The 14732-nt window shown below is 41.3% G+C and overlaps 2 protein-coding genes across 2 annotated transcripts; one reads left to right on the top strand and one right to left on the bottom strand.

The window, feature by feature from the left end:
- The first annotated feature begins 1236 nt into the window (after nucleotides 1–1236).
- Nucleotides 1237–11164, top strand: wdr46 (WD repeat domain 46). Its single transcript, XM_080031051.1, has 14 exons — nucleotides 1237–1307; nucleotides 1551–1724; nucleotides 2985–3065; nucleotides 3152–3264; nucleotides 3352–3439; nucleotides 4295–4356; nucleotides 4576–4680; nucleotides 4777–4927; nucleotides 5444–5679; nucleotides 6132–6285; nucleotides 8173–8320; nucleotides 8590–8780; nucleotides 8915–9028; nucleotides 9180–11164. Exons 1-14 carry the CDS (start codon nucleotides 1251–1253, stop codon nucleotides 9297–9299), a joined length of 1794 nt encoding a protein of 597 aa, XP_079887177.1. The 5' UTR covers nucleotides 1237–1250; the 3' UTR covers nucleotides 9300–11164.
- Nucleotides 11165–11273: 109 nt separating this feature from the next.
- On the bottom strand, nucleotides 11274–13591 carry b3galt4 (UDP-Gal:betaGlcNAc beta 1,3-galactosyltransferase, polypeptide 4). The gene has a single exon (XM_080031054.1). The coding sequence runs from the start codon at nucleotides 13401–13403 to the stop codon at nucleotides 12288–12290; it is 1116 nt and encodes a 371-aa protein (XP_079887180.1). The 5' UTR covers nucleotides 13404–13591; the 3' UTR covers nucleotides 11274–12287.
- Between the last annotated feature and the right edge of the window lie 1141 nt (nucleotides 13592–14732).

Below are 14732 nucleotides of genomic sequence, written 5' to 3' on the forward strand. Positions count from 1 at the left end.
TCATCAGTATTAAAACAATAAAAGGCTTGAACTACTTCAGTTGTGTGTTATGAATCTAAAATATATGAAAGTCTAATGTGTATCAGTACATAAAAGAAAATATTGAACTTTATCACAATATGCTAATTATATGAGAAGGACCTGTATATATATTTTTTTTTTCTATTGAAACGCACGGAGGGGATGCGTCCCCCGTAACAGTAAAAACAGTACAGGGGTCGAAACACTTAAATATCCCTCCTAATTGTTTGTATTCATTCCCCACTTATTAAACTTGCGAAGTTCGGCTGGCCTCTGCCTCTCGTTGCAGACGGCTGGTCAGCCTCCCGCAGTGCAGCAGGCAGTGTAGTGGTCCCAATGTAAGTTGTTAGATCGTGAGCTTGTCAAGCCCAATACGATGCACTTTCTCACATTCAAGGTGAATTAGATTAGGTCAAGTGTCTAAGGATGGATGCTAACATTATCTGGTTTCTAACTATTTTGCCTAAAGTTTAGCTAACAAACTAACGTTAGCTAGCTGCTGATAGCCATGGAACTATCTGCCTAGTTGACTGCTGATAGCCCACCCTGTTTATTTCCAATGTATAGTGTCATAATAGTTAACACTGCTGCTGCATCATGAGTAGTGAGTCCTACAAAAAAACACTCCAAAAGGTGATACGTTTTCAATGTGTAGAAAGTTTTGAACAATAAAGTAGAATACATATTTGAATGCAATACAGAATGCCTCAGTGCCTTGACATATATTCCATTAGATGTGTGTCAATGGGAGCGAGTTGTCTTTTCCTTAACATTTCCACCATAAATAAATAAATACAGAAGACATAAATTACTGCATAAAAATTAACCAAAATGCACAAAATGAAGTGTTCGAACCTCAAATTTTTCTGGGGGACAACCCCCAGGCACCCGCTTTTAATGTGTGTTCCCCAATGTTGAAATGAGACCTAGCCCTTCATTTTTTACTTTAAATGTGTTAATTACACAGTAGACGCTGACCAATACATGTAAACTGTAAAGACGCAAAGACGCTGGCCATTGAAATTATTTCAGTTTTATAATTTGTTTTCCTTCGGCGGCCCTCGGTCCAATGTTGGGTTCCTAAATTGGCCCTCAGCTATCAAAAGTTTGAGAACCCCTGCACTAGTAGTACCAAGTAATGAATGCAAAGGAATGTGAATGTAGGAGGACCATGGACGGATTCTTTATAGAAGTGACGTCACAGGAACTGAAAAACGTATACAACAAAGATGGCGTCTCCCAGCGAGGCAGCGGTGAATGTTTCACACGTGGGGAATAAGAAGAAGGTAACTATTTATAAGTCATTAGTGCGAGGACGTTCCTGTAACCGTGTGAAACTGTTGAAATTGTGGTCTAAACACAGACTGAGACGATGCTTTTCAAACTCAACATTTCAAGCTGGTTGGTTAGCATCGCGCTGCTACCGCTAGTAGCGCGACCCCGTTTAAGTCCACACATAAATACGACCAAACTGTCCTCTCCATAAACGCGCTTCTGTTAACACTCTACCGTTTGCTCCCTTGTAACAGCCTGTAGCTCGCTACTGGGACGGCCAACCGGAGGAGGGAAAAGATGGAAACAAAGCCGAAAAAGACGTTGGACAAACTGAAGAGGCGGTGCAACAGAAGGGCCCAGAGGCACAGAAAGCAAATAAAAGAAAGCAAGATGAGGATCAAATAGATGCTCACAGATTCATATCAGGGGTAAGAGTGTCACGTGAGAGGTTTGGATTATGTCCATGTCTTTTTTAAAGGAAATTAAAGTATTACATAATCCTTTCTGACATTATCTTAAAACTTTTTTTTAATACAGCAACACAGATTGAAGCCTCTGACATGCTCACATGTATGCCCTTAATGTCGCTATAAATTGATCTCAATCAACGTAGTATTATATTTCTTACTATTGAATGAAATAGAATACATTACTTATCGTCAACCGCTTATCCAGGGTCGAGACGTGGGGGCAGTAGCTCCAGCAGGGGACCCCAAACTTGCCTTTCCCGGGCCTCTTTAATTATCAAGAAAGTATACATCAATTTGAATCAAAGTTGTATTGTTTGTTTCTGTGAAATCTTTTTAGTAAACACATCAGAGCACTGTTCTAAATGTTTCTGAGCATCCCTCAACTGTGAATCAGCCTTAGTGACCAGGGGCCGTATTACAGAAACTTCCTCACTCACAATTCCTATCTTAACTGTTTGGTAACCATGGTAATTAGAGTTAGGACCTGATTTAGGAAAATAGCCATTACAGATGAACAGTTCCTAAATCAATGTTCCTATCTTAAGTCAAGATAGGAAAAAGTGTATTACAGAAGCATCCTAACTGCCCAGAATCTTAAAAAATGTCTCCTAACTTTAGGATAACCCTTCAGCCAGCCAAACTCAGTTGGACCCAGACTAGCTGTGTTTTCTTTTTTTAAACCAAGTCAATGGAGACACAGTTAATGTATTTACTGAAAGGCTATTGAATGACTTGAAATTACTCTTAAAAAAAAGAGAAAAAAAATTGTTGGAGACAAAACTTCCTTCACCCTCTCCACAGATGTCACCAACAGCTCAAACCTGTCTTTTTTAAAGTCAAAGGCCTTTTCTGCTCCATAAAGCAAAGTTAGCTGTGAGCCTACACACTACTGTCAGGCTGGGCTGAGTCAGTTGAGATAGAACACTGTCGGTTGCTATGCAACAGACAGAAATGCTGCAAACTGACGTTTGATTTAGCAGTTAGGATTTCCTAAACAGACTTAGGATAGGATGTGGTAAGATAAGATAGGATTCCTAAAGTTAGTTAGGATTTGCTTCTGTAATACCAAATCAGAGAAAATCCTATCTTAGACTCTCCTATCTTAAGTTAGGACTTAAGATAGGAAGTTTCTGTAATATGGCCCCAGAAGATGTTATTTGAACTATACCACAATACTGCGATTGCCCAGATTCCAAATAAATGTCCATACTCCCTCAGAAATCGGACCCTTTCCCTGGACTTGCTCCTATTCCAGAAGACAGGTTACAGAAGTTCAAGAGGAAAGATACAACTAAAAAGGTAAGAAACTCATGTTTTAGTAAGTAAGCACACAGTCAGCTGTTGCCACTGACCAACATCTTATTTGTTGATTCTTTTCATTTTAGCCTCGTCGCCAGCATTACAAGCTGAAAGACATGATCACTCGCTCAGAAGAAGCTTCAGAAATGGCCCAGAAACAAGCTGCCCGGTTCGACCTCCTACTCCCAGAGGATGCAGGGTAATTCCTTTTTATAGTTGCTGGCTGCTTGGTGTCACAGAGTCTCACTCAAAGCCTGATTGTGACACAATTTCTTTCTAATCTCAGGTTTCTGGAAGGAGATGAAGACGAGGACACGTGTACTATCTCTCAGGAAGATATTTCTGAAGCAGTGGATATCACATCTGGGTCAAAGGTGGGACACTGACTGGACACTTGTGTAGAACATTTTTTATATATATTATTTTGACAGTGAAACTTCAAATGTTATTTGAAATTAAGAAAAAGGATTGCATGATAAAGGAGCTATTAAGAAAACCATGAACTGGGTTTTCCAGTATTACAGACACTGGGGACAACATGAACATATACACAGCACATGGTGTTACCAACCTATCTACTGATCATAAATGACGGCTTAATATTAATAGGGAGGTTAACTGTTAGCACTGTTTATTTAGGGCGTGTTCACACCAGCGTTGTTTAGTGCGCTTGAAACGAACCCTGGAGTGTTTAAGCCCTTGTTACGGTTCATTTGGGTTGGTTTGAACGCAGTCCGAGACTGTGTTCAAACCAAATCAACTCTGGTGCGGATCATCGCTGGTGTGAACCCCATCCTCACTAATCACAGGAAACGGTAGTATTTACGCATCATTTCGCTGTCTTTTGCATAATGTCTTTTATTAAATGCACATGGTATTAAGTTATTTAGCTAATGTTGTCAGAGCATACGCCCATATACTCCGCCAGAGGAAAGTTACAATATGCGCTTCACATGAAAATAACCGACCGATGCTCTGTGATGAAAATGTCTGACAGCCTTTCCGTGCACGTGACGTTTGTTTACAATGTATAGTCCGTTTGAGTTTTGGTTTTGTGAACGCGAACCGAATTCTCTAAAAAACGAAACAATGTATCTGCTCTCAAATGGTGCGCACCAAAGAAGCGGACTGTTATGTGTGAACACAACCTTAGAAGGGAACAAGACTGATCAGTTTGTTTCTTTCCTTTTATGTCTACTAATGTTTTTTCTCCCCCACTTCCCCCTCAGTACTTTAATCTGAAACTGAATCAGTTTGGACCATATCGAGTGGATTACAGCAAGACTGGACGGTCAGTATCACATTCTTCTTATCGGCAAACCATTTATGAAGTTTTTGTATTCACGCTATTCATGCACGTTTATATCATCATACGGGTTGGCTCAGTTACATCCAGTAAGTAGATGAACATACTGCGGCTATTGGAATGAAGCAGCTAGAGCAGCAGTAAGAGAAGATGAATTCCTGACACAGAACTAGTGTTGTTAACAATGTTTTCTCTTCCCCTCAGTCACCTGCTGCTTGGTGGGAGGAGAGGCCACATTGCGTGTGTAGACTGGGTGTCCAAACAGCTAATGTGCGAGATAAACGTCATGGAGTCTGTAAATGACGTAAAGTAAGTCCTCCAGCCTTTTATTGTGCAGCACTACGCAAGGCACCAAAAAACAAAACACCCTCTCTGTAAATCAAATCAATTTCTGCCTTTGTTCAGGTGGCTCCATAGTGAGAGCATGTATGCAGTGGCTCAGAAGAAGTGGCTGCATATCTACGACTCCAGTGGAATAGAGCTTCACTGCATCCGCAAATTCAATGACGTCCTTCGAATGCAGTTCCTCCCATACCACTTTTTGCTCGCCACTGCTGTAGGTTCATTAAAACTACTCTTATAGCTTTTGGAAATGATATCATGCATGTGTTTTATATTATATGTGTATTTAAATATATTACAGCCACAACAAGGAGTTGTCATCCTTTAGTTATGTATCAAACATGTAAGAGAGATATTTTGTTTTAATGTTCAATAAGCATGGAAACGGTGACAATAAATCAAGAATAGCAAACTGAAAACAACTTATCACACTCAATAAATATAAACAAATTGCAGTTGAGATACTAAACATGAGTTTTCAAAACTATCTACATTTTCAAATACTGACTTTTTTTGCCTGTATTTGTGTATATATTTTACAAATTGGCACCATTACAAGAATTGGCTATTAGCAGTTTCTCTTTGCGATGTATCCCTTGACGTACAGCAAGTTTTCACTGGACTATAAGTCTCAAATGTGATGATTCTATAGCTATAGCTGAGCAGGATTTATTGAGGGTTCAGTAATCGGCCCCAGACTAAATTGAACTGTTGTCGCTCTTTTCCTCAGAGTGCTACAAGTTTCCTGCAGTACCTGGATGTTTCTGTGGGTAAGGAGGTGGCAGCTATCTGTACTAAGACTGGCCGGCTTGACGTCATGTGCCAGAACCCTCATAATGCCATCGTCCACCTGGGCCACCACAACGGCACGGTCTCCCTCTGGTCCCCTAATCAGAAAGAAGCCCTGGTCAAGATGCTGTGTCACCAGGGCGCCGTTCGCTCTGTCACTGTAGACAAGACGGGCACGTGAGTAACCTTCAAATCTTACACTCATTAAGGACTACATGGATTTTGGATTTCCACACACAATCATTACGTTTTTTGAAGTTGAGTTTATTAAGTCCTTTTTTTTTGTTTAACCAGAATACAAAAGGCAAATGTCCACTTTATGTAATGTAATATTAGACAATATTGTTTCCTTCTCTTGTTTATCTAATCCACCTTTACATACAGTAACCCTTTTCTATCAGTGCAACTTTCCATTGTAACAGTCTGTGAATTGACAAATCGCTAGCATCCCCCAGGCAGAACAATAGTCTGTCAAAGATTGACACGTTTGCAATAAGTAATCCTTAAATGACCATTCTTGTTTATAGTCAGGTGGAATAACTATTACATTTTCTGTTGAGAGCAGGAAATGCAGTTCCCTCAGTGTCCACCAGAGAGCAATCTGTTGTTATGGTCTCCACTTTTGGCAGATATATGGTGACATCTGGAATGGATAAAAAGCTGAAGGTATACGACATACGAGCCTTCAAGCCCCTCAAGTCCTACTTCCTCCCTGCTGGAGCTTCCTGTTTGTCTCTGAGCCAGAGAGGGCTGCTTTCTGCTGCCACGGGGGACATTGTTCAGGTCATTATCATCTTCACACTGCACCATAAACGATTTGTCATTGAAAAATCATCCAGGGCTCAGGAATTGGTTTATTTTGAGCAGTATTTTGTTATGAGTCAACCCAGTTGTGTTGTTGATAATGTGCTGCTCACTACAAAAAAGAACAGAACCCAGGATCAGAGAAAATGTGTTTCACGACGGTGGTTATAAACTGGATTTTTTAAACCTGGGTTTCCTTCTTCAGGCTCTATGCACATGCAAATAAAAGGAACGTAGACGTGTCTGCTCCTCGCACAATGGAACAATCGCTTCTGCTAACTTGACTAAGGAAAATGACAAAAATAGTAATGATCAGTAACTTTAATCTGATTAATGGTTTGGAAATAGTAACGCGTTAGACTACATTGTGGGCTATTTGCACTGAATTGAAAATTATGATATTTTAGAAAACACTGAATTACAAGAGTGTAGATGGGTGTGATAAGAGCATTAAAATGAGAATAAATAATGGGACAAAAAGAAATCAAGGGTTATTTAGAATAGATAAAAATTGCGATTAATTGCGAATTAATATTTTAATCGTTTGACAGCACTAATATTAATGCTATATGAACTATGCTGTCCCATTATGAAGGTTAATTTATCATTTACTTTCGGCCACATCAGAGTGATAGTAATTCAATTGAAGGAATTGTGTCTGTGATAAAACCAATTGACCAAATCATTTCAAAGCCTGTGCTGTTTGTGAATATTTCTGACTGATTGTGAAATGTTCTGTCCAGCAGCTTTAGTGTACTTGCAGCTATTTCCTTATCGCCCAACCGAAACCGGTCTAAACTTGTTCAACGAGCCATGTTGAAAAAGACTTTTACTCAAAACACTGTCTTCATGTTCCCCTAAAGCTCCTCTCTTGGTTTTTTTTACAAGATTTCTCCGACCACATTTTAAACCAAGTAAACGTCATATGCTAGTATTTTACTGAGAGCAAGAAAAACTTAAGCAATCCAAAAGGCATGAAAGTGTACGCATATAAACCAGAGGGGGTAATAAAGGAGCAAACCTCTTGAGCTCTTTTAGAAAGGTGGACCTGCCAATAACCTTTTAAAAGAACAAATTTACTGTAATATTTTGCTGCCCCGACTTGTTCCACACAATCCTCGGGCTTGGTAACAGCATTAACTTTACGGAAGTCAGTGCAAGGATTTGCCTAAAAGCAAATATCGCTGCATACAGTTGCAAATATATTTATATTTATCCACACCAATATTTGAATGCAAAGAGCCGCAGCGTAATGCTACAGTTCACTCTCCGCTATGGTTTCACGGCTTTGTTTGGTTCATTCAGGTAGGCTACGGATCCACTGGTGTCCTGATAGATATACTATAACGGGTTCCCTCAGTGAGAATCTAGGCTATATCACTGAGAAAATATCGTCAGGTCCAATAGATTTACAAAGGAGTAAGAGTAATGCGTGGCAATTTTAGAGCTACCATGGTGACCTATCCAAAAGTTCAAAAGTATCCAGTTCAAAAGGGAACTACTTTAATCAAACTGAAATATTTGACTTATTTACATACCTGGCTACCCTGTTTATCTTGTTTCGCAGTACACCTCTATGGACCCTGAAACTAGCATATCTCCAGTGCTTCTCAGATACTGCTGTGTCTTACTGTTATGACAAGCCATAATGCCTGCTGTGAAAGAAGTCTGTAAGGACTTTGTCGCTTTTTTTAAAATACTTTAAGTTGCCTACAGTATGACACTGCAACATGTCATTTTGATCACAATTACGTGTGTTTTTTAGTATTATTTAGTTATATATATTTATAATACCAGCAACACACGGTAAAACCGTATAACTCTCATGTCATTTAATCTGTGTCTGTGAAAACTGTCTACATGCAGGTGTACAGGGATGTGTGCAGCGCTCCAGTGACTAAACCCTACATGGCTCACCGAGTTAGAGGAACAGTTTGGGGTCTGCACTTCTGTCCTTTTGAGGATGTCCTCGGAGTGGGGCACGGAGATGGCTTCACCAGCATGCTCACACCAGGTCCTGCTCAATTCCACACTATACCTACATATTTAAAAGTAGACTGAAAAACAAGGTTTCACTTTACAGGTCGGGAGCACAAAGTTTAATGGCATGTTCAGCTTGATATTGTCCTTCTTCTTTTCATGTGTAAAGCAAAATATAGCAGCAAACATCACTGAACTATATGCTGATGGGTTTATTTTTACTTAGAAAATAATGCATACTTTTTTTCATGCGTTTTAAACTGTTCCCGTCTTCCACTCTGCCCTCCTTTTATACATTCACAGGCGCGGGAGAGCCTAACTTTGACGGTCTGGATTCAAATCCATACCGCAGTGCAAAGCAGAGGCAGGAATGGGAGGTTAAGGCCCTGCTAGAGAAGGTCCAGCCAGAACTAATCAGCCTTGACCCCACTGAACTGGGACATGTGGACCGCGCCACCTTTGAGCAAAGGCACCAAGACAGGGTCCAAGCTCTGGTCAGTGAACCAAAGCCATCTTATTGGCATACACCAAATTTTGAGATACAAATCAGAACATATTAAAATATTTATTTTGATCTGGGTAGGTGTGTTGTTTACGGCCCTCTAAAAGCGTTTTTTTGTCTTCCCAGGGCTTCGACCCACTTGCCAAAGAAAAATTTGCTCCGCGGTATAAGAAGAAAGGTCGTAGTTCTGCTGGCAATGTTGAAAAGCGCAAGAAACAAGTGGCTCATGTGGATACGAGGGTAAGTAACCCAGAATATAAGATAACGTTTTGTGCAATTGTCTTTAATTAATAATTGCTTGGATTTATATAGCGCCTTTCATGATACTTTGTGATATTTCTGCTATATATGCAGTGTTCGGCTCAACTCTCTTGACCTGTTTACCCCTCAGGATGAAATCAAGAAAACTGTGGCGGACAAAATGAAGAAGGAGAAAGGGTGGAAGATGAGGGAGAATAAGGCGGCAGTATCACCAAGTCAGAAATCTGCTCTGGACAGATTCCGAAAATAGAAAAAAAGAGGACCCTTTGTGCAGCCTAAATCCCAGTTGGACATTCTTTGGGAGTGACATTTGAACTTCACATAAAGGCCACATTTCTCCTCTGTGAGAACAAAACACGAACTGCAGAAATTCTAGCTGCACTCTGCTCATACGGACTCACTCTGATGGGTGACAGTATATCTGGAATCAATTTTGAGTGCAGTATGGGCAATTCTATTTAATGGCTGCAGGCACTTCCTGTGCACACAAGTGGATAATGCGAGGTGTCGTGGCTGGAATGGGTGTCATCCAGGATTTGTGCTAAGTATTTTGTTCTCCACTGAGAACATTTTTTTCACTGAATTTATGACCTTGTTAAGGCTTTGGTGGCTAATCTGAATGAGTGTATGTAAAATGTTTTATATTAAACATGTTTCTAAAATGAAAAATTATGCCAAGGTGCTGAATTCAGAGTGTTATTTGAGTTCACTACTGAAGATGAAACATTCTAAAATATGCGTTAACTGAGCTGCTGTTATTTCTGGACCTGACACTGATATGTCACCTTTCGTCATATACAAGTGCATCTCATATTATTAGAGTATCATGCAAAAGCTATTTTTTTCCTGTAATTAATTTCAAAAAATAAAGTTTCATATATTCGAGATTTATTAGACATAAAGGGATATATTTCATTTGTGGATAACGGTTTACAGCTCATGAAAATCAAAAATCAAGCATCTCAGAATATTAGAATATTCCATGAGGCCAATCAAAAAAAGGATTTGTAATACAGAAATCTCAACCCTTTAAAAAGTATGTTCATTCATCAACTCAATACTTGGTATAGGATCTTATTTTGCTAAAGTAATTCAGCATCTCCATAAGCTTGTCAACAGACTGAAGCATGAAGTGCTCTTATCTGCTGGTAGACGGCAGTGTTGACTTTGGACTTGATAACACAGTGGACCAACTCCAGCAGATGACATGGTGCCCCAAATCATCACTGACTGTGGAAACTTGACAGTGGACTTCAAGCAACTTGAATGTTGTGCCTCTCCGCTCTTCCTCAAGACTCTGGGACCTTGAGTTACAAATTAAATGCAACATTTCATTTGTATAATCAGTGATGATTTGGGGTCCCATGTCATCTGCATATCATCTCAGTAGGCTGATTGTCTCCCTACCATGCAGCATTAATGCAATATTTCAAGCAAATTTACATCCAGGTAGAGAGAGACCAAGTATTGAGTGGATGAATGATCAGTATTATAAATCCTTTTTTTGATTGGCCATATGGAATATTCTAATATTTTGAGTTGTAAACCGTAATCTGCTAATTCATACGAAAAGGGCCCAGGTTATTTCACTTCATGTCTAATCAATCTAGAATATATGGAACTTTCACTTTTTGAATTAAATTACAGAAATAAATGAGCTTTTCCACGATACTCTGATAATGAGATGCACATGTGCATCAAGGTTTATTTCTGTATAGCTAATGGCATCACCACCCCCTCAAAATATGCTTTCACAATGGGGTCTAGAATTTTCTTCCAATTGTTCGCAATGACAACAGATTGAATTATTTAAGCATCTTTTCATCTGTGTATCTACTAATCAAAGTAGTATTAGCACAACTTAGCCAATTTGGCCTGCATTTTCTGTACAGTCACCAGCAGAAATGTGATTAGGCCCGTGTAAAATAACTATCTTGGAATTTGTTTATGATTTGAAAAGGACAAAATGTTCCCTCACTTGTGTTTCCCTGTGTTGGCAAGGCATCACTCTGGTATGCTGTGCGGCCATTACCTTCTTTAGCTCCATTTTTTAATGTGACAAACTTTTTTAAGTGATTAAACAAAGCAGACCTGTGTTTGTATGTGTGTGCATACTGTATATATGAATGTGTTTCTCTATTAAAAAGACATTGAGAACACAAGATACTGAGTGGTTTATTGATGACAGTGCTTGATTCAAACATTTCATGAATGTAAACACACTGACTTCCTCAAGATTGCCCGAGGCTTGAAGCCAACGCATTGAATACTGTCTTTTTAAATGTTCTCAGACGTAACCCAGTAGACCCACTAGCACAAAAGCGTCCATTCACACTCTACTAATGTTTACTCTCACTATTACAGAGAAAGGTAATACATATGACAATTCAGTGGGATTAAAGCTGTGCATCATTTCCGATTCATGGTTATATTTTCGGTGATGGTTTGATACAAGGCAGCAGAAGAGCAGAGCCTCTAAGGATTGGAGAGCAACTCCCTCTGCACTCTGTTCCTTTATCACTGTATCCAATTTTTAACTTTCCAATTAATGGCAGGTTGCACATACAATATCTATCTACATTGTTATTGAAAAACGCAGCACTTCAATTCCTTGGCTAAATCCTGTAATAAGGCGACTATCTGTAAAGAATAACAAAGGTTTGAGCTTTTACATATATTGTATTACTTTCTTCGTTCATACTGGGTAAATCAAGCCTGTTCCAACTGGATTGGTAGCTATTGTTGGCCTGCTATTGTTTAGGACGTCATGCATTTAGGCATCTTAATAGACTAACATCTACAGTTGAAGTATCGCTGATGGACTACGCAGGTGTTAAACATTTATGAAGGTAGCAGTGTATAGAAGTAAGACTTACTGTGGTAATATAAATACTTGACCCTTCATGTGCAATCATCACAGAAGCGGCTGTATTTCCTCGCTGTCGTCGACTATCAACATGCAAGTGTTTGTTTCTACATCTACAGTACGTGTTGGTGTAACAAGGAAGGATGCTGTAACAGTCTAACACAGTTCTCCATACTACCAGCTCATCAACCCTTTTTCTGCAAAAAAGAAAAAAGCAGGTTAAATTCACTGTAGTGGTTAAAAAAATAAAGCTATAAAAATAAAGTGACATTTTCCCCAAGTGTAGCTTCAGCCTGGAGAGCACTTGTGCTGTTCACATAATAGAGGCGAGGCACAGTCCCAATTAGTCCAGTTTTCCTTTTTTGTACACGCTCATAACCCCTGCTCCAGCCCCAGTGCTGACCCAAGCATCGCCCTGACTTTGCAGACCCCCAGAGAGGCCCGTGTATTCAGCCAGGAGCATGGTTGTGACAAATGGATGTCAGCCCAGTAGTGAAGCATCTCCCTGGGTGACATGTGGTGGATGGACACCAGGGCTTGATAGCAGCAGCGCCCGTATGGCACGGCTGGTCCACCAGAGAAGAGCGGGCAGTGAGAGGGCAGCACCCCAGCCGTCCGGGCACACAGGCCAACAAACACATCCTCAGGCGGCAGAGGTGTGGATAAAGGTGATGCAGAGGCTGCCAGGGAGATTTTGAGCAATGCAGATCGAGACAGGACATAGGCTGTACCACTGCAATAGTCTGGAAAGACAGAGGGAGGGTAGGCCCCAGCAGGGAGGTAGTGCTTGCTCTCTGGGTCACGGTCAGGAGCCACGTGGAGATGCACCCTGCCTAGGTACAGGTCTCCTTGTTCATAGGGGTTACGGCTCTTGTTCAGAAAGTGCAGCAGGGCGCTGGGGTTGAACAGGACATCGTCGTCCACTTTGGCCATGAAGTGAGCCTGAGGGCAGAACCGGCGGGCCCAGCCCAGCAAGGCCAGAGTCTTCAGGGTGAGGTTGGAATAGGTGTCCACAAAACGGCCCTGGATCAGGTCTCCCCGCTCTCTGGCCTCCTCTATCAGCAGCTTGGCCAGTCCAGGGTCAGATGCCACACCCACCATGAAGAGGGTCATGACCCGCAGGCCCCTCACCTCCACCTCCCCTCCCCAGGTGTCCCTGATGGCCTGGCGGGCCCTCTGATTGGCAGGAGCCGATGTAACCATGGTGATGAGGTAAGGCTTGGCGCGCTGGCACACGAGCGGGCTGGGCATGAGCAGGAACTCCTCGGGTCTGGATGGAGGGACGCTCTGCGGGGGAATGATGCCGGCGTGCAGCTCCACCACAGTGTTCATGCCCATGGAGGTGACCCACGACTCGATGAAGTCCACGAAGAGCAGAGCCAGTACGGCAGCGCATGCTGTTGCCCCGCACATAAAGGGCAACACACCAAGCCTGCTCCCTCGCTTCCCGAACCGGGGCTTACATCCCCAAAGTCCCCGTCCGACCATGACCAACCTCCACTACCGCTGCGCAGCTCTGAAGACTGCTGTAGCCGCAATAACTGACCCCCTTTCTCCTGGTCCTCCTTCCTTTGTCTCCACGACTAGATTCACTGCTCTGTCATTGCGCCTCCCCAGCTCTTGGTCTCCTCGTTGCTCCCCCTGCTCCTGCTCGGAGCTCCAGTTACTCGCTGCAGCGGTCGGAGGAGAGTGCGGGTGATGCTGCAGCCATGTCCGTTCATCCAAAGGGGGATGTGCAGCTGCGCAAATGGGACGGTCGATTCGGCAGCAGCCCCCAGCTATTTTCTATTAATTAAACGTGGATACGCTTAGGTCAATTGCGACACATGAAAAATTTGCCAAAAATCCAGGATCATCCAACTAGATAAAGAATATATTAAAAAAATAAAAAATAAAAAACGCCTTCGTGTGCTCTGATCAGGCCACTTCTGCTTTCGATGAGCTTGTATGTTTTCCGACCAGCAGCCTGCGTATAGATCTAGATCTTGTGGCCATACCAGATTATTACACACAGATCCAGTTATTTTTTCATTTTCATAACTCCTCCTAATGTTGACCTAATGCATTAAGGCTTTTAGCTGTAGTAGCCTATGCATCGTGTAATTTAGGCACATGTTTAGGGAATAATAATTTGTCAGATTGCAGTGGTTAAAAAGCTGCCTAGGCCTAGCTGGTGGCCTAAAAGAGCCTACAGGATCCTGCAGTTGGACTGCGGAGAAAATTAAAGTGGCTCTTATACTACTTACCGGAACCGGATTTTGATCTAAGCTATGATGAGCAAATAATGGCGAGGCGACGAATATGCCTACATGTCAGAACAAGGTTGTGCCTAAGATAGAATTGGCATAGGCCTACAGGCTAACATTGCGCAATTGGAGTAGGACTACATACATTCCAATCAAGTGGGGGAAAAGAAAGAAGCGAGCATTATATCATAACATATGAGGGATTTTTTAAACCAGGGTTATTTTAAAATATGCCATTAGTATTGTTATTTCGCAAGGCGAGTCTTGCTGCACCGTATGGTGCAGGGCGACATCTAGTGGTCATTCAGAAAAAAACTTGTTTTGGTTTTGGCAGAGGTTCTACTTGTTTTTATAAAATGGGAGATGCAGGAAAATGGCTAATGAATATATGAAGTAATGGGGATATATATGCATAATATATATTATTTGTTTATTCTTAACTGTTTCTAAACGTATTGTGGCAGTGTGTTACAATGTGTAACACACATGCCACTGGCATTAGCAGCAGCTTACTGTGAAGAGATATTCATATGGATCATTGGGAAAATAAGTGTAGGCCTAATAGATTTTT

The sequence above is a fragment of the Ammodytes marinus genome, assembly GCF_949987685.1.
Source record: "Ammodytes marinus genome assembly, chromosome: 7".
Taxonomy (NCBI): domain Eukaryota; kingdom Metazoa; phylum Chordata; class Actinopteri; order Uranoscopiformes; family Ammodytidae; genus Ammodytes; species Ammodytes marinus.

What these genes read in the sequence shown, in the direction of transcription:
- wdr46 (XM_080031051.1), top strand. Translation starts at nt 1,251, where the DNA reads ATGGCGTCTCCCAGCGAGGCAGCGGTGAATGTTTCACACGTGGGGAAT. An exon ending in CTCACAGATTCATATCAGGG is followed by an intron (nt 1,725 to 2,984) that starts GTAAGAGTGTCA and finishes ATACTCCCTCAG; the next exon opens with AAATCGGACCCTTTCCCTGG. An exon ending in AAGACAGGGTCCAAGCTCTG is followed by an intron (nt 8,781 to 8,914) that starts GTCAGTGAACCA and finishes TTGTCTTCCCAG; the next exon opens with GGCTTCGACCCACTTGCCAA.
- b3galt4 (XM_080031054.1), bottom strand. Translation starts at nt 13,403, where the DNA reads ATGGTCGGACGGGGACTTTGGGGATGTAAGCCCCGGTTCGGGAAGCGA.